General features: G+C 32.6%; 1 protein-coding gene across 10 annotated transcripts in view; it reads right to left on the minus strand.

The window, feature by feature from the left end:
- Nucleotides 1-21283, minus strand: part of DENND1B (DENN domain containing 1B) — a 260965-nt gene that overhangs the window by 124466 nt on the left and 115216 nt on the right. For 6 of the 10 annotated variants that reach the window (XM_077902342.1, XM_077902344.1, XM_077902346.1 and 3 more), the window contains 4 exons: nt 9904-9984; nt 6578-6637; nt 5303-5356; nt 2904-3014 (listed from right to left, as the gene is read on the minus strand). In XM_077902342.1, the coding sequence (XP_077758468.1) occupies nt 2904-3014; nt 5303-5356; nt 6578-6637; nt 9904-9984 (306 nt within the window). Of the gene's footprint in view, nt 1-2903; nt 3015-5302; nt 5357-6577; nt 6638-9903; nt 9985-18319; nt 18436-18472; nt 18587-21283 lie in introns of those variants that run through there. The other 4 variants (XM_077902343.1, XM_077902348.1, XM_077902351.1 and 1 more) reach the window with 3 other exon arrangements.

Below are 21283 nucleotides of genomic sequence, written 5' to 3' on the forward strand. Positions count from 1 at the left end.
CCAGTGTATCATCACTAAAACAGCCAGGAAGCTATAAGGTTGACTAATATGATTTGAATAAAATATGTGTCGAAGAGTAACTCACACAAAATTCCTAAAACCATAATAAAATTATAAATGTAAAGATACTTTAAGTTGCGTATGTTCTTCTAATAGTTAAAATTTTGACTGTAGATCTAAAACATGAAAAATGGGTAAAATTTCTTGTATTAATACTAAATACAATATAGTCTTCATGATATATAAAATAAGAATGTAAAAAGCTTAAAAGCAAGTCAGTCCATTAACAACTAACTATTCCTTCCTTGGTTAGTTCAGAGATTTCACTAAATTCTTCCTAAAAATAGCTTATTTCTAATTTATGCCATAGTCCTAGTCTTTGACCTTAAATGTTACTATGCATGGAATTTACAGCCGATATATATATGTGTGTGTGTGTGTATATATGTAGATGTATATACACACACAAGATATATATCTATATCTATACCTGTATCTTGAATTTTGCAAGATAAGATTCAAGTAAAACAGCTTTCCCCACATAAGAAGGGCAAGAAGATCATGAAAGCAAGCTTGAATTATGTTTTTTTTTTATCAGTCCTACCATCCCAGGGAATGAACCAAAAAAAGCTGGTAACTTAGAGGTGACATCACCATCCAGTTTTCATGAATTGCCGTAAATAATTGGCAGAAGTTTACCTCAACCAAAGAAACGACTCCCTGAATAACACCAAGCCTTTATTAAAATAATATTATTAAATAATAATAATAATATTACTATTTAACTCAAATAAAGTTACGGGTAGGCATGTTAATTTTTACTCTAAACTGCAGATCTAGTCTATTATAAAATTATAGCTAATAATCATTGAATCATCATTGAATGCTATGCAGATACAATTCTAAGCACATCATATGTATATTATACATGTTTATATGTAAATATATATATTTATATAGCTATAAAGAGATATCCTTAATATCTACAACAACCCTATGAGATTAAGACTATATTACTCCCATTTTCCCAGTTTACCTGGGAAGAAACTGAGTCAAAGAGAGGTTACCCAGCTCTTAAGAGGTGTTTATAAATTGCAATAAAGAGAACACCAATATTTTACAATAGTCATATACTCAGATTTATTTCAAATGTTTTTGCAAATAGGGAAGCTTATAATTCATTTGCATAGCTCACTCCTGCACTTTATGCAGCTTTCCATGACCACTCTATATAAATTTAGACCTGCCCCTCACCTTTCATCCTGCATACACATTTACTTTATCACTTTTCCCTTGGCACTCACCATCAAAAGACATAACAGCTATTTCATTAATTTCTTTTTTTGTTTCATCAGTTCAATATAAACTCCAAGAGTGTTTGGACTTTGCTTACTGCTGAATCCTTAGTGCCTAGCAAGTGCCTCGCATATAGCAGATTTCATGATAAGAATTAGTTCCTAGGTGTCCAAGACAGTTTATACAATCTTTTTTAATATTCAGGACAATACCCATATAGAAATATTACTTATAATCTTGAAAAAACATGTTTAAAAAATGAGGAAGAGAATGAGGAGAAGAATGGTTTTACTTCAATGGTAAATTAAAAATAGCAGAAAAAATATATATATAGCACCAAATGACTCAGATTAAATTTCTCAATATCATTTTAAGAAAATGCAAATTATCTGTGTCACTGACTTGTGCTTATTCTCTGATTATACTACACCATTTCTCCATTTCTTACTCCTTTAAATGCATATAATGTGTTTTTCAATACATAAAATATATTATTTCAATCTTTTTGGATAAGTGGGGATATATTATAATTCAAAATCTCAAAATTTCATTTTTTCAAATGTAGAGTAATGGAAATAACCCAAAATTAGAATCATGACACTCAGTTTCACATTACCTCTCTCTCTAATTAGCTATTTGATCCCAGGGTGGCCATTTATCCTGTCTAAAAAATATGCTTCTCATTGTTAAAGACTAAACAGATATCCTAGAGAACTCCTGAAACTGCTGCTAACATTCTAAAACTTCACAGAATGAGGTTTTCATTTCTACTATGGGAGAACAAAAAAATATATATATTATCTTATTCTTATCGATAACCAAATTTGTAAGGAAGCAAATTCATGCAACATTACACTTTTAATAAATACCTTGTATATTACTAAAAACTGTTTGTTTATATTAAAACTTTTAAGTCAAAAATATTAAAATTTTAATGCTTACAATAGAAAAAAGTTAGGAAAACTAGCAAAATACTTTTGAATATTTTTCTATAACCCAAGAAAACTCCTATTCTCATTGCCTTTACTACAGTAATGAAGACCTTCTAAAAGAATATTTCAATGAGTAGCATAAAACCTGTGATTTAAAAAAAGAATGCTACTTTGACTTTTAAGTTATTATCAGCCTGAAGAGCTCCTCCAAATCAGAACTATTATAGAAGCTACTCCCAAACCACTACTTGGCAACAAAGATGAATCTACCTATTACCAGGTTAGGATAGCAGCTATTATTATGGCCCCTTGATTTCTTTCAAGTAGCTCCAATGGAAAAAGCCACAAGTGAATAATAAAGATCTCATAATAGCTCTTAAGAATTCTTTATATGGTAGAAGGCACTAAAATGAACTCTGGAGAGTTAAAAAGAAAAAAAAAACTCTCATCTCCTGATAAGAAAAAATAATTAACCTGACTTAATGCATCTGAGAAGGCCTTCTATAAATCAGACTTTTGTACTTCAAGAGCCAGATTAAAACCATATATCAAAAAAGTATGTAGATATTGTCTCATAAGTACACATAGAACATTTCTAAGTCTGCAGAGGTTCATAGGTCTTTTTGTGAAATGCTCAATACATTCTACTTAAAAGGAGAAGTGTGAAGTACTTACAGTGCTTAATTTGCTAGAGGTAATAATGATGCGCCTCTCATGTAACATGCTGGCATACAGTTGCAGCATATTATTCACATCCACAGCAACAAAATATTCTGTAAGATTTCTCTGTACAAGTGAAAAGTAAATGTGTAAGTTAGAGCTCATGGTGATTATGAAGGAAAATATTTTATACATTTACCAACAAGTCTTAAAGTTCAAAGGATGCTATTATTAAAAATATTCATTAAAATAATTAAATGTAATACTATTCTGCTGCCACATGAAGCACATAACATTCTATTATTATTTGAAACATAATCCTACCCCAGGAACATGTTTCACGGAGGATAATCAGAGAATCACACATTTTCCACTGTCCCTCCCCAAGTATTTATAAACTGTTTTCTTGGGCCCCAACTATAGCCCTGCTGAATTGTAATCTTCAGAGTATGGCTCCAAGTATCTGTTTTTAAAAATAATGTATTACTGATATATATATATATATATATCATACATACATACATATATCAGTAATATATTTATACACACACACACATACACTGAACTTTGAGAACAGCTGTTCCAAAAATTACATTTGAGTCTTTTTATGTTTGCCGATCATTCAGTCAGGAACATTACTGTCTGACAGTATGTACTATGTACAAGGCACCCAAAGGATGAGATGAATTTATAAAGCAGATCCTTGTCCTTTATTAAGGAAAATCCCTTGTTTATATCAGATGTCAGATCTAATCTATGCTCCTATAACCAAATAAATTTTGGTGGTAGGCTAATTAACTTCCTTGATTTAACATTGTCTTATTTTCCCCACATAAGAACAAAATTGGGATAAGCTACATAACTTGGACTTTTAGAACTTCTCATTTTTAACTTTCTGTACTCAAACTCAAGCAAACCAGAAAATTATAAAATAATAAAGAGATTGAATAAGATGTGATAATAAACTAAAAAGTGTAATATCAAGTAGACTATGACCTAGGAGGTGAAAACTTTTAGTTGGGCAAGAAAACAAGAAATCCAATCGTTTCTTTGATTTCCAGAAGGGAGAAATTTTACCAGGACAAACGTAACAGCAGGACACAGAACCTGCAATATCAGTGAATGATGTTGAATTTAGTAGGGAGAAACTGATTTGCTGTTTTCTGTATCTGAAGTCTACCTCACTTTCCAATTCAACTCTTCACATCTAAGATTAATGGCATTCAACCTTAGTATTTTCCCTGCAATTTCAAAGAAAAATAATTTCTAGATCGAAAAATATTTCTCAACACAGAATGCTGTGCTGATAGTCTATTTCAGGCCAACATTAAAAACTGCTTCATCTACTCTTTTCATAGGAGTTATCTGGACTCATCTGTACTAAAAATACCACTGACAGCCTTGGTTTAATATTGGAAAACTTACAATTGTTTCCCCAGGCTTCATTCACTCATAACACATGTACTTTTGGAAATGAAAGACTTAGTAAGTTTGAAAACATTCTGAAAGTACATTAGAGTTCTGAAAAAATAATAAGTATTTCTAGAAATTTAGGATTGATGTTTCTTATAGAAATTTCCTATTGATGTTTCTTTCACTTTTTATTGAATTATTTTTACTAATTCATTGTATCTTTACAAGGGAAGTTGAAATAGATTGCATAAGAGAAAATTTCCTTTTTTACACAGCAACCAAAAGCCTATTTATCACTTTCACTTTCCATGTAAATTTTTCTACAGAATATTAACTTATAATACTGATTAAAACACTGAAACTATTTCTAGCATGGCTACAATTAGGACTCTAAATAAAATGCAAACTTTAGAAATTTTTATAATTTCTTATAGTACCCCTCAAGCCCTACAAAATATATATCACTTCAATTAAAATCAAGAAATCAAGTACAGGACATTAAGATTTTCACAGAATTATATAAGTAATCTAAAATGCTACAGTCAGTTCACTAAAGTAACTAAGTGTGTGAAAATATTTCCCATTGCCAGTATTCATCCCCCCACCAAGTAGAGTCCATCTGAGATATTTCCTCTAACTTATCTAGGAGAACTCAAGACCTAATATATCATATATATATATATATATATGATACATATATATATGTATATCATATATGCATATAAATATCTATGATCCTACTGAACAACTTCAAGTGGTAGAAACAGTTTTTCTCATGCAATTTTCCTTACCTACAACCAGACATTAAGAAGGAAGTAAAGTAGGAGACACATCAAAAAGAAAAAGAGATAACACCATTACTCCTATTTCGTATTTCTAACAAAACAGATAATTAAAATGTATTCTATTTCTCTAAACAGAAATCTTCAGACACTGAGACCAAAATAAATAAAATTCATAATATGAGTAGCATAAAAAAAATATAGAAAACAGAAACTTACACTCTCAGGAATTGTTGGGAGTCCAGTAACATCTGGAGCAATGAAGTAGGAATGCTAACAAAAAGAAATAAATCACATAAGAAAAGCAGAATGAAAATTTGGTCATATTACATATAATTTAAGAAAAAAATATGAAAAGATATATCAATTAAATTAATAAGTACCAAGGATTAACATTCAGGATTTGTGGAATTTGAGAGATTCTTAAATAAGACAGCAGGTTTATATATTGAACAATAACTTTCACATACAAACACAGTTAAGTGTTAGTTAAAAATATTTAATTTTAAAACTGAAATAAGAATCCTGGAAAATAATTATTAAGACAAAAAAGTGTATTACTGAAAGGTATGTATGTACATACGAACACATTGAGGGATACTGGTAAATAATGAAGTTTGCTTTCCCAAGAATATCTCAAGATCTATTAAGATTCCTCAGTTTCTAGGGTAAGTCACAACAAAGTTCTCTGGTACATATCAGCTACTATATTATTTAGAAAGCAGAAATAGGCCATAATTTTTAAATATTTAAAAGTTTTTTAAAAACATGATCTCAAAAGTTGACTCTCATACACCCACTAAACAAACAGTAATTAGCTCCTATAACATTCAAAGCAACACAACAGTTCATAGATCTATTTATATAAAAAGCATATTGTGTATGTCTTCGTGTTCCCCTATAATGTTCCCAAATTTTACCACCCAGAATCAGCACAACTAAATCACCAGAATTGTTTTATTTTCTGTTCATATTAATCTCCAAAATTATTTTACTATCTTAATCACATAAGGACATATTTAATACTGTCATAATTAAAGACCGGAAAAGAAACATTCTAGCCAATATTGGGCACACCTAACTAGTCAGAACAGGCTAGTTAGCACAGTCATAATGCATAATTTTCCAGGGTAGAAAAACAATATGAGATAAATCACAAGGTCTCTTGAGACCTTGTGACAAAAAAATGTGACAGAAATCTCTTGCTGTGAAGCACTTTCACATTACTACTACTGACAATGAAGAAATATGCATAGATTTGGTCTCTATTAACTGCTTTATTTGGAGGGGTTTTTTAATAGTACTGTATTTCATAAAACTATGCTCTAAAAGATAGTATAAACAGAAAATATACTCTGAATGATTAATTTTCTTAAAAGAGTCAAATTAGCCATTTCCTAAAGGACTGGAGTGAATCTGAAAAACACAGTGAAAGAAGTAATTATTTTCTCAATTTAATAGTGATTTTTAGAAGCCAATGTCCTTTTAACTCACCGGTACTAGGAAGGGCTGATCTTTCAGAACTTGCTCACTGGCAATATATATCTCTTGGTTCTTATAATATATGAGAGAAAAAATGAATATTTTACTTTCATGGGGGAAGTTTACAGAATTTGCTGTGTATCTGAAACAAACCCATGTAGCCACACTATTCACTGAAAGTACCATTAATTATAAATGCTATGTTAAATGCTGTTTTGCCAATTTTATGCTAGAAAAATCTCAAAGAAAGTATTTTCATTCTCAACAGAGAGTAGAAAATGCTGTGGATATTAATAATTTTGAAATAGAATTTCAAAATAAACATTTACATTAAATACTAACTTTTTATGCAATCTCTGTGATATTCTTGTGGTTGCAATGTCAAGCCTTGAAAAATTCATGTGTTACAGCATTCGTGAAATATGAAATTATAAGGAAGTATAGTAACTTCCCAAGGCTTCTTACATTTTTCTATCACAAACTGTGCAAACAAAATTTTCTTTCTACTTTATGGAAGAACAAAAATTCCCAGGACAATCAATCTTAACTGGGCATCATAAAACTAAAACCTCTACGAGAAGCTGAAGACAAGTGCTTTTAATTCCAACTCTGCCACTCATGAACAGCACAGCACTGGGCTCAGCACTATAGTAAACCGCTGTTGAATCCAATGAAATTACTAAATGGACTTTAGTTGAATCTAAGACAATATTTTATCCATCAGCTGAATCTGCCAATTCTTTAGATACTGTTTTGAGAAAAGGAATACAAAATTTGAAAGCTACCATAGTTATTGACTCAAAAGCTTATAAGAAGGCTTAAATTATAGAAATAACTGTCATACATGGAATAGAACACACTCAAATTCACTAAACAAGATTATTTCAGCTACAGTACAAAATATCTTCTCCATATGATAAAACTTCAATTCACTAACAACTGATATTAGGATAGCTTTTCATGGTATATCTAGATATATCATTTCATGTAATTCCCCAAACAACTTTCTCAAAAATAGACTCACTCAATTTCTCAAATGAAGAAAAAGAATCATCAAAAGATACTAACTTTTTGGCTTAACATCACACACTTAGTGACTGTGACTTAAACCAGTATTCCCTATTCTTAGATATTAAGAGGTCTAATACTTTTTTTATTTACAATCCTTACTAATAAAGATGAATTGTTTCAATAGCCAGCATTTTAAAAAAATATCGTATTCATTTGAGAGACAGAGAAAAGCATGAGTAGAAGGGAGGGGCAGAGGGCGAGGGAGGAGACTCCCCACTGAGCAGAGAGCCCAACATGGGGCTCGATCCCAGGACCCTGGCATCATTACCTGAGCCAAAGACAGATGCTTATCCATCTGAGCCACTCGGGTGCCCCCTCAATAGCCAGTATTTTTGAACAGTATTTTTGTAAGATATTTATTTACTCCAGAACAAATGATACTCCAATTTAAAGCCAGCATGCATTTTTTACATCTCTCATTAATGCTCTACAATAGCTACCTCTATTATTTTAGCACGTATATTTCCTTCACCTTTTAACAAAGTGTTAGAATCATTTTACAAATACAACTCCTTCAAAGAATGACATTTATTTTTGATAATCCAGAGCCTTTCTTTGTTCTTGATATTTTCCCTTGGCCTATTTCATTCCCACTAATCGTAAACCTTGCACTTCTTTGGCTTCAATGACCTACAAATCTGAGTTTCTCCTTAACTGTTCCTTCCTCTAATTCTTTCATACAATCTGCTTTTTTCTTCTATACAATCCATTTGGACAATGAGATGTTGGCCTCTGCTTTACTCTCTCTGTATTCCTTTAAATAGCTGAAGTATTCCTACAATTATTTCTGCTGATGACTACTCCATCTGCGTTAAAAATTCTAGGTTATCCTTAGCTTTCCAGTCTACAATCTCCAAATGACTACTAAATATTTCCTCTTTGGTAGTGTGCAACAAAAGAGGGTGTAGACATAAAGGTGCGGAGATCACAGGGAAAAAGAATACGCTGTTAACCATACAGGAAAGTTTCACAAAGGTGGGAAGTGAGCTAGTTCTAGACTACAGATGGATATTCTACAAAGAGGCTTTAGTAAAAAAGTAAGGTGTACAAGTGAAAAAGCACAATGTTCATTCAAGAAGACGAACAGAACAATGTGACCAGAGTAGGAAATCAATTTAGGAAGAAAAAAAAAAAGTGAAACAAAAATGAAAAGGTAGACTGAGGCTAACTAGTGTGTGTTCATGAAAGCCTGGTGGAAAGTTTGGACAAAATCTATAGAAAATGGGAGCTTTTAGGTTTCAGCAAGAAACTTTATATAGTTTAAGGAAGTTTAATCTGACAGGCTTTTATAGAAAGGACTAGAAAGAGAAACTCTAGAGTAAGAACTATTTAAAGTGCTAAGCATCTGAACTAGGTTGCTGACAGAGAAAAAAAGAATAAAGTCAGAGAATGCTATTATTGAGTAAAACTGCAGGAAAAATTACGCAAAAAGAAAGTTATTACCAAAGAATATAATGAAACTAATAATTTCTTTGTTGTGCAAAAAAGTAAAGACCTATGAATACGATTACATATACTTCAATTTACTTTTTCTTTCAATTTCTCTTACATCATCCTATACATTTTCTTTCTTATGAGTGGCACCGTTTATCATTCTGTTGGAAGAACTAAAATGAATATAAATAAATGCTAACATTTCATTTGGTATACTGAATATTAATGAAAATATCCACATTTGTGATCATTAACTTTGAATATTTACAAAATCTCCCAAAATACTAGTGTGCTTAGTGAAGTTTCAGTGGTAAATAATCTATACCACAACAGGCTTGTTTGATAAATATCAATCATATTTTCATTGGTTGGTGTTTATACTTGAAGATTGATTGCAGAATGGGGAAAGAAGAAGAAACTTTGTACGCAGAATTTTTATCATATGATTAGTTATATGCTATACCCTCAATTCTTTTTTTATATACTGTTTTCATTTTATGAGAAGTATTGTGTGTGTGTGCGCACACATGTGTATGTGTATTTCCTTATTATGGATAGTTTTCACCTGAAAGTCAGTGTTCCTCGTAAAATATTCTCACAAGTGTGGCTACTTCTAGCATATAATAAAAAAAAAAATCTGTGATTTAAGAACTCCAAAAATTCACATCTACTATATGTTATGATAGTTAAAGCATGGCAAAAAGGTCCAATATCATGTAGTGCTGTTATTACTGGCACTAAAGCTTCCCTGGTAGAAGAATCTCTTGATGGTGCATGTGTTCTTAAATGAGAATGTTCTATGACTAAAAAATCAATTAATAGCTAATACTTACCACACTCAAACTGACAGGAGTGTTTGCCTTTGGTACTGGGTGGCTATAGAGCGATTTGAGAGTTTCATTCAAATCATCTTCCTAGAGTAAAATTAAAAAGTACATTTTATAAATGAATTAGATACAGAGCAATATAATTAAAACTACCTGATAAATCATGCACTGTGCCTTTTGATATTAGACATGTTTCACACAACTGCTTACCACAAGCACATTTCAAAAAACTGAAATAGAAATATTGAAATTTAATAAGTATGGAAAAGATAATCAAATATTTTTATTACTTTATTACTTTACCAGAAAGTAAAATAGCAGTGTTTCTATTTAATATAAATCTATATTTGGCAAAACGATTATTATAAAATACACCGATGCTATCTACAGAGAAAATCACCTAAATCATTAAATCCAAGAGCAATGGGATTGAATAAAAATAACAATACTTTTTATCAGATCACTGAATGCTTCCATTTTCCATTTTAATTTTAAAATCTTAAACCTCATTTTTAAGGGATACAATTTAGTATGATCATTGTACTACGATACAATGTACAGGTTATTCTAAATAGCTCTTTTCTAAACAGCTACCAGCACACATGTGTATGTGTATTTCCTTATTATGGATAGATTTCACCTGAAAGTCAGTGTTCCTCGTAAAATATTCTCACAGATGTGGCTAATAATAAATGGCATTAAGTAAAATATATAACACATTTACTTCCTAGGATATGTATAATAATAATGTACCTTGATAAGCACACTCACTTTTTCTGAATTATACATATAAACCCAGTTATAAATATATGAAGGTTGCTTTTTATATATATAATTTTTATTCTTTCTTAAAATATTTAGGTGGGGACAATATACCAAAGGAAATGGAAATTGCTCAAAAAAGGTAAATTTTAATTGTAAGGAACTTGGATATGAGACACATAACTTCTCACAATTTGTCTTTTACCTAACAAAATTTCGTAACTCCAATTTCTATAAGAGTTTACACAGTGTGCATTCAAAACTGCCTACTTAGAATGTTCTTTAGAATGACTTAAAAGAAAAGACCATATTTAACACTAAGAGTTTCTAAAAGTAAAGTATTCAAAATTTGGATGACTATTAGAATTAATGCTGGTTCCACATGTATTGTATACTTGCAAAAACAAAAAACAAGAAATAATCACCAAGTAGAATTCTGGTTTTGAATTTCCATTGTTATAATTAAATATTTTTATTTCCAGTTATTTTCCTAGGAAAATGACTGAATGCATAGCTTCAACATAAAATTGTTCAAATGTAAAATGACCTTCTAATGAATATCTCACAGAATTAAGTACATCAAGTGTATCAGGGGAAATATTTACACACATCCACAAAAAATACCTGAACTTTTGACAAGTACCAAAACTTTGCTATTCTAATAATAAAATTTGATTGCCAGATTAGATTGCTCACTAGAAGTGTAAAAGGAGTATCTTAATTCATTAATGATACATTTAAATTCTATTAAATAAGAAGTATCTATAGTAGTATCTGTGCTGAATTTAGGGTTTTGTTTTTTTAAAGATATTTACTTTGAATCTCAAAAGATGATTGTCCTATCAGTAATCATGAGTGAATGACTTATAATCTTGAAAGATAACTATGTAGACTTATGTTCTGGAAAATTTGAGTAGTTCAAAATTATTGGACAATACATTATGTGTAACAAAAAAGAAGTAGATGAGCTAGGAAAGAATATCATAAACCAGATCATGGAGCTTCTTATACATCAGGCTACATACAAGTTTAGATTTTATTCTAAGAGAAAAAGGAAGCTATGAGAAGACTATAAGCTGTGGAATGATATAATCAGTGTTCAGGAAGGAAGAACATTCTTAAAGATCAAAATACAGTGGCACTTAGAGCTATCAGTGTGTATGAAATGCCAATAAATGTGTAGAAAGAAGAGAAACTAAGAATATAAAATAAGAACATCCAAGTTTTAGGTGTAGATAGGAGAAAAAAGTCACAGAAAGGCTTAGAGTATAGCTAGAAACAAAGGAAAAAAAATTTTAGGCCAACCCAGAAAAATACAACCTCAAGAGTAATAAAATATCAAATGAGAATTTATTTTTTAAAAAAATTATTTATTTATTTATTTATTTATTTATTTATTTATTTATTTTTATTTTTATTTTTTTTATTTATGAATGAGATAGAGAGCACATGAAAGCAGGTAGAGGGGTAGGGGAGAAGAGAGGACAGGAGGGAAAGGGAGGAGGGGAGAGAATTTCAAGCAGACACCTCACTATGCATGGAACCCAACACAGAGCTCAATACCATGAGCTTGAGATCATGACCTGAACAGAAACTGAGAGTCAACACTTAACCAACTGAGCCACCCAGGTATACATCAACTGAGAATTTAAACAGATAAGAAAAGGATGGAAAATATATCCTGATGTTAAAAATCAGAAAACAATAATAGGCAATAGTTAAAACTTTTTAAAAAAACTTTTCTTTGGTGCAGCCCCGTTGGCTCAGCGGTTTAGCACCACCTTCAGCCCAGGGGTGATCCTAGAGACCCGGGATCGAGTCCCACGTCGGGCTCCCTACATGGAGCCTGCTTCTCCCTCTGCCTGTGTCTCTGCCTCTCTCTCTCTCTCTGTCTCTCTCTCTCATGAATAAATAAATATTTTTTTAAAAAAACTTTTATTTGAATTAAATTACACCAAATGGTACAGCTCATATCTTAGTCAATTAGTTCTTGCTCCGAACATCAAAGAATGACTAAGGGGATAATTTACAAATATCATCCTACAGAAGTTGATTAATTCAAAAGCACACTTGAGCATTCTCATTTTCATTTTTAAGAAAAAAAGATAAGACCTAAATGTAAGAGCTAAAACTAAAATTCTTAGAAAAAAACGTATAGGGAAAGCACCATGACATTGAATTTGTAATTTCTTGACATGACACTGAAAGCACAAGCATCAAAAGAAAAAATGCATAATTGGACTTCATGAAAATTAAAAACTTTCATGAATCAAAGGACACAATCAACAAAGTAAAAAGGCAACCCATGGAATGGAAGAAAATATCTACAAATCATATATCTACTAAGGGATTAATATCTGAATACATAAAGAGCTCCTACTACTCAATAACAACAACAAAACATGCTTAAAAATGGGCAAAGACCTTGAGCAGACTTTTTTCCAATGAAGAAAATTAAATGACCAATGAGTACATGAAAATACATCACAAATCATTAAAGAAATGCAAATCAAAACCACAATGATATACCACTTCACACCCATTAGAATGGCTTTATAAAAACAAAACAAGGAGACATTTCAACAGGGCAGCATAAGATTCTGAATTCACCTCCTCCTATGGATACAGCAAATCCACAGCTACATATGCAATAATTCCCTCAGAAAAATACCTGAAAACTAGCCGAATAGCTCCTCCACAACAAAGGATAAAAGAACCACACTGAGAAATGTAGAAGATGCAGAGACATGATCTCATCCAAAACCCCATCTAATATGTGGTGACCCACAAGTGGGAGGGATCTCAAGCAGTTTCTCTCTGAGAAATAAGGGACTTATGGCACATATCAGGCACCTCAAGCCTTCAGACCTACATGAAAGAGATGAGCTCCCAAAATGTCTGGCTTTGAAAACCAACAGGGCTTATATCTAGGAGAACAAAGAGTTGTAGGGAATGGAGATTCTACTCTTAAAGAACTTAGGCACAGACTCCCTTGCCTCAGGACCAAGCACAAAAGCAGCAGTATGTAAAGTACCTAGACCAACATGAAAAAGATTCATTTGCTAATCTTAAAGCATCTGCCAGAGGAGGAGGAGCTTATTCAAACTCTCTCTGGGACAGAGAGGCACTTGTGGGTGTCACTTCTTCTCCCTCTACCTTTCTAGTGCCAACAGGCACTCCTGCCTCTATACCACCCTTGCAGCCCCATCAGAGGCAGTGGAAAAGCACAGCCTACATAGGGAATGCCGCTTGAGCACTTGGCTCTGGTGGCCATGGAAAATTATGTTTTCTGGGCCCCACAGGTCTGAAATAATAGAAGAGACAGTTCTTGACAGGATACTACCCTCAGGGCACTGCAGAAACAGCAGAAGGAAACACACTACCGAGTCTTCCTATTTACTTACACTGGAGCTTCAACTGAGGGGCACACTGCAGAACTACCACACATCTAGAGGCTATTGAAGTACACTCAGTGAACACAGACCAGGGGATATCATTTTTGCACTCTCCCCTGGCCTTGCAGTAGCTCACTGGTACCTCCTAGAAAGTTCATACACTTGTATGAAGCCACACTTTTTGCCATCATCACCAAAAGTACTCCTCCAGATTGACTGGAATGAAGACCAGCAGTCTTTCTGACTGCTGTCCTGCAAAACTATACACTTACATACCTTTAAAAAGCTGCTGCCTTAGGGTTTAGCTTCTAAGCAACCTAAATAGATCCCTACCTCTGGAACATTTAGAGGACAGAGCACTATCTCAACAGCTATTAATAATAAATCAAGCTCCTTAGACAATCACAAAGGTTCAAGAGATAACCAAGAGCTAGGGCAAGGTTAAATGATAGGGTCATCTACACAAGGTCATTCTTTAAAGAATGAGAGAGAGAGCTGTTTCATCTAATGCACCGAAACTAACATAGAAAGCCAACCAAAATGAGGCAACAGGACTATATTCCAAATGAAAGAATAAGACAAGATTCCAGGAAAAAAAAAAAAAAAAACCTACAAGAAGTAGAGATAAGTAATTGATCTGATAAAGAATTCAAAGTAATGGTCATAAAGATAGTCACTGAAATTGGTAGAAGACTGGATAAATACAATGAGAATTTCAAAAAGAGAGAAAATATAAGAATACCAAATAGAAGCCACAGAACAATAACTAAACTAAAAAATACACTGGAAGGGTTCAACAGCAGACCAGAATCAGTGATCTGGAAGACAGGGCAGTGGAACTCACCCAAACAAATCAGTAAAACAAAAAAATAATTTTAAAAAGTTTAACGGATCTGTGGACAATATCAAGCAGAATAACATCCATATTATAGAGGTCCAAGAAAGACAAAAGGGGACAGAAAACTTATTTGAAAAAAATAACAGCTGAAAATGTCCCTAATCTGAGAAAGAAAACAGATATCGAGACCCAGGAAGCCCAGAGACTTCCAAACAAGATGAACCTAAAGAGACACATGCCAAAAAAAATAATTAAAACATCAAAACTTGGAGAATCTGAAAAGCAGCAAGAGAAAAACAACTTGTTACAAAGGAACCCCCATAATGCTATCAGCAGATTTCTCAGCAGAAATTTTGCAGGACAGAAGAGAATGGCATGACACACTCAAAATACTGAGGAAAAACAAACTTCCAACCAAGAATACTTTACCTGGCAAGGTTATCACTCAAAATTGAAATAGAGGTAAAGAGCTTTCCAGCCAAATAAAAGCTAAAGGAATTTATCACCACTAAACTGCCCTACTAAAAATGTTGAAGAGATTTCTCGAAGCTGAAAAGAAAGGGTAATAATTATTAAGAAAATATATGAGAATAAAAATCCCATTGGTAAATACATGGTAAAGGTAGTAGATTAAAGACTTATAAAGCTAGTATGAAGGTTAAATGGCAACAAAAGTGAAAATAACTATAGAGACAATAATTACTTAAGGGATATACAAGGTAAAAAGATTTAAATTTGACATCAAAAACAAAATGATGGGTGCCTGGGTGGCTTAGTTGGTTAAGTGTGTGACTCTTGATTTTGGCTCAGGTCATAATCTCAGGGTAATGAGATCAAGCCCTGCATCAGGGCTCCATGTACACCGGAGCCTGCTTACAATTCTCTCTCTCTCTCTCTGCCCCTTCCCCAGCTCCCATGTGTGCACTCTCTCTCTCACTAAAAAAGTAAAAATAAAACATGTTTTTATGGGGAAGCGGGTCAAAATGTAGTTTTAAAATGCATTCAAATTTAAGTTGCAATCAATTTAAAATACACTATTACATATATAAGCTATTATATGTAAGCCTCATGGTAACCACAAAGCAAAACTCTATAATAGATTCACAAAGGAAAATGAAAAAAGAATCGTAAGTATACAGCTATACAAATCTACCAAACCAAGAAGAAAGCGAGAGAAGACTGAAACAGAGAAGAACTACAAAATAACCAGAAAATAAACAAAACGGCAATAAGTACATAGTAGATATAATTACTTTAAATGTAAATGGTCTAAATTCTCCAGTCAAGAAATACAAAGTAGCTAAATAATTTTTTTAAAGGCCATCTATATGCTGTCTACAAGAAACTCATATCCTATGCAAGAACACAGAGACTGGAAGTGAAGGAACAGAAAAAGATATTTCATGCAAAAGGAAACCAAAAGAAAGTGTGGCAGCTATACTTGTATCAGACAAAATAAGCTTTGAAACAAAGAACATAATAAAAAACGAAGATGGGCATTACATAATGACTAAGGTGTCAATCCAGCAAGAAGATATAACATTTGTAAAGGGAGAAATTGACAGGAATAATAACAGGAGACATTAATACCCCAGTTACATAAAAGAATAGATCATCCAAACAGGAGATCAATAAGGAAACACTGGCCTTAAGAGGCACATTACACCAGATAGACTATCATATAAAGAACATTTCATCCCCAAAACAGCAAAAGACATATTTTTTCAAATGTACATGAAACAATCTCTAGGATATATCATCTGTTAGTCTATAAACAAGTTTCAATACATTCAAGAAAATGGAAATCACATCAAATATCTTTTCCATCCAAAATGGTATGAAACTCGATGTCAATTACAAGAAAACTGGAAAAATTACAAATATATGGAGATTAAACAACATACTACTGAATGACCAATGACTCAATGAAGAAATCAAGAAATTAAAAAATACTTTGGGACACATGAAAATATAACACACCAAAATAGTTCTAAATTTTATAGATATATAAACCTACCACATGAAAAATGAAAAATATCAAGTACACAAACTAACTTTGTACGTAAAAAAAAATTTTTAAAGCCTAAAAAAGAAAAATGAAGCCCTAATTTAGTAGAAGGGAGGAAATAATAAACATCAGAGCACAAATAAATTAAAAATGGGATATAAATGCAATAGAAGGGATCCCTGGGTGGCGCAGCAGTTTAGCACCTGCCTTTGGCCCAGGGCGCGATCCTGGAGACCCGGGATCAAATCCCACGTCAGGCTCCCGGTGCATGGAGCCTGCTTCTCCCTCTGCCTATGTCTCTGCCTCTCTCTCTCTCTCTCTCTCTCTCTCTCTGTGACTATCATAAAAAAAATGTAATAGAAAAGATCACTGAAATTAAGAGTTGGTTCTTTAAAAATAGAAACAAAAAAATGACAAACTTTTAGTTAGATACACAAGGATAAAAAGAAAGAGTTCTCAAATAAATAAAATCAAAAATAAAAGACACAACTGACACCAAAGGTATATATAAATTATCATAAGAGACTACCATAAATAATTTTATGTTAACAAATTCAACAACTTAGAACAAATGGATAAATTCCTATAGATTTATAGTATTTCGAGACTGATCATGAAGAAATAGAAAATGTAAATAGGCTAATTACTAATAAGGTGACTGAACCAGTAATTAAAAATCTCCCAAAAAACAAAAGCCCAAGACTAGATGGTTGCACCTGTGAATTCTATCAAACATTCAAAGAGGATTTAATATCAATCCTCCTTGAATTCTCTAAATAACTGAAAAGGTGGGAATGCTCCCAAACTAATTTTATGAGGTTAACATTACCCCCATACCAACACCAGGCAAAAATCACAAAATTACAAGCCAATATCCCTGATAAACAGAGATGCAAAAATCCACAACAAAATATAAGCAAATCAAATTCAACAGTTCATTAAAAGGACTCTCCACCATAATCAATGGGACTTATTCTAGGGAATGCAAAGATGATTTAATATCTGCAAATCAATCAATGTGATATACCACATTGACAAAATAAAAGATAAAAATCATATGATCATCTCCATAGATGCAGAAAAAGCATCTGACAAAATTCAACATCCATTTATAACTAAAACTATCAACAAAGTGGGTATAGACAGAATGTACCTCAAAATAATGAAGGCCATATACGACAAGTCCACAGTTAATATCATATTCAACAATAAAGCTGATCAGGACTAAGACAAGTATGTCCATTCTCACCACTTTTACTCAAAATAGTATTCAAAGCCCTAGCCAGAATAAGTAGACAGGAAAAAAATAAGAGGCATCCAAGTTGGAAAGGAATAAGTAAACTGTCACTAATGTAAATGACATGATCTTATATATATAGAGAAAACCCCAAAGATTCCACAAAAAACAAAACACCAAACATGTTAGAACTGATAAATTCAGCTAGTTTCAGGATACAAAATCAAGATGCAAAAATCTGTTGTGTTTCTTATATAATGAACTATCAGAGAAATCAAGAAAACAATCCTATTTACAACCGTATCAAAAAGAATAAAATAGCTAGGAAAAAATACCTAGGTATATATTAAAAACTATTAGATAATGATGAAAGAAATTGAAGAAGATACAATAAGTGGACAGATAATCTGGTCTTGTAGATTAAGAGACCACTGTTAAAATATACGTTTTATTCCAAGCAATCTACAGATTCAATATAATCCCTATCAAAGTTCTAATGTCATTCTTCACAGAATTAGAACAAACAATTCTAAAATGTATACGGAACACAAGAGATGCTATGTACCCAAAAGAATCTTGAAAAAGAACAACAAAGCTAACAGTATCATGCTCACAATTTCAAACTATATTACCATGATATAGTAACAATAACAGTAACAGTATGCTACTGGCACAAAAACAGTGACACAAAAATTGATGGAATAGAACAGAGAACCCAAACATACATGGTCAATTAATTTATGACAAACGAAGCAAGAATATGGTTTATCCTTTATGGACAATCTCTTTAATAAATGGTGTTGGGAAAACTAGACAGTCATAGGCAAAAGAATGAAACTAAACCTCTATCTTATACTATACACAAAAGTTAAGTCAAAATGGGTTAAAGAGGGGATCCCTGGGTGGCCAGCGGTTTAGTGCCTGCCTTTGGCTCACGGCGTGATTCTGGAGTCCTGGGATCGAGTCCCACATCAGGCTCCCTGCTTCTCCTTCTGCTTGTGTCTCTGCCTCTCTCTCTCTCTGTGTTTCTCATGAATAAATAAAATCTTTAAAAAATTAAATGTAACTGGAGGGTATTATGCTGAGTGAAGTCAGTCAGTCGGAGAAGGACAAACATTATATGTTCTCATTCATTTGGGGAATATAAATAATAGTGAAAGGGAATATAAGGGAAGGGAGAAGAAATGTGTGGGAAATATCAGAAAGGGAGACAGAACGTAAAGACTGCTAACTCTGGGAAACGAACTAGGGGTGGTAGAAGGGGAGGAGGGCGGGGGGTGGGAGTGAATGGGTGACGGGCACTGGGGGTTATTCTGTATGTTAGTAAATTGAACACCAATAAAAAATTAAAAAAAAATTAAATGTAAGAGCAGAAACTATAAAACTCCTAAAAGAAAACATTCAGTAAGCTCTTTGACACTGGCCTTAGAGATACTTTTTGAATCTGACTTCAGAGTCAAGGGCAACCAAAAAAAAAAAAAAAAAGAAAGAAAGAAAAGAAGAAAAGAAAAGAAAGGAAGAGAGAAAGAGAAAATGAGACTATATCAAACTAAAAAGCATAGATAGCAAAGAAAACTATCAACAAAATTAAAAGGTAATATACTGCATAGAAGATACCTGCAAACCATGTAGCCAATAAGGGTTTAATATCCAAAATACATAAAGAACTCATACAACTCAATAACAAACAAAAAAAATGATTTAAAAATGGGCTGAAGATCTGAATAGACATTTTTCCAAAGAACAAAGACAGATCACCATTAAGCACATGAGAAGATTCTCAACACCACTAATCATCAGGAAAACACAAAACAAAAGCACAATGAGTTATCACCTCACACCTGTCATAATGGTTATAACAAAAAGGTTAAGAAGTAACAAGTATAGGCAAGGATGTGGAAAAAAGATGTGTACCCTTGTACACTACTGCTAGAAGTGCAAACTGGTGCAGCCTCTATGGAAGAGTTTGGAGGTTCCTCAAAAAATCAAAACTAGAACCGCATGTGATCCAAGTAGTATTTATCTGAAGAATACAAGAACACTAATTTGAAAAGATATATGCACCCCTCTGTCCACTGCAGCATTATTCACAAGAGCCGAAATATGGAAACAACATAAGTATCCATCACAAGATGAATGGATAAAGAAGTAGTGTACAAAATGGAATACTACTCAGCCATAAAAATGAACAAAAATATCTCCACTTGTGACAATACAAATGGACCCTGAGGGCACTTACATTAAGTGAAATAAGTCAGAGCAGGACAAATACCATATGATTTGACTTATGTGTGGAATCTAAAAACCAAGGCAAATAGAAAAAACAAAACAAAATAAAACTCATGGATACAGAGAACAGATTAGATTGATGGTTGGAGGGTAAAGGGTTGGGGGATAGGTGAAATGGGTGAAACAATCAAGAGGCACAAACTTCCACTTAAAAAATAAGTAAGTCAAGGGCCTATAATGTACAGCATGGTGACTAAAGTCAATAACATTGTATTGCAAATTTGAAAAATGTTAAGAAAGTAAATCTTAAAAGTTCCTATCACACACAAAAAAAAAATCTTTAACTTTGTAGAATTGGTAATGACAGATGGTAAATAGAGTTACTGTAATAATATTTCACAATGTACACAAATGTCAAATCATTATGCTGTACACCTGAAATTAATATACTGTATATAAATAATACTTCAATAAAGCAAAAACAAAACAGAAAATAGCAGGTGTTGGGGATGGTGTAGGGAAATTGGAAACTTGTGCATTGCTGCTGGGAATGCAGAATGGTGACACCATGTGAAAAATATTATGACAGTCCTTCAAAGAATTAAGCATAAAATTACTGTAATATTCAGCAATCCACTTCTGGATATATACTCAAAAGAACTGAATACAGCAACTCAAACAGATATTTGTACACCCGTGTTCCTAGTAACCCTGTTTACAACAGTCAAAAGATCGAAGCAACCTAACTGTTCATCTATAGATGACAAGATCAACAAAATGCGATGTGTACGTAAAATGAAATTGTATTCAGCAATTCCTTTCCTCAAAAAGGAAAGAAATTCTGACACATGGATGAACCTTTTTTTTTTTAACATGGATGAACCTTGAAAACATGCTAAGGGAAATAATCCAGTCAC

This window comes from Canis aureus, chromosome 6 (assembly GCF_053574225.1).
Source record: "Canis aureus isolate CA01 chromosome 6, VMU_Caureus_v.1.0, whole genome shotgun sequence".
Lineage (NCBI taxonomy): Eukaryota > Metazoa > Chordata > Mammalia > Carnivora > Canidae > Canis > Canis aureus.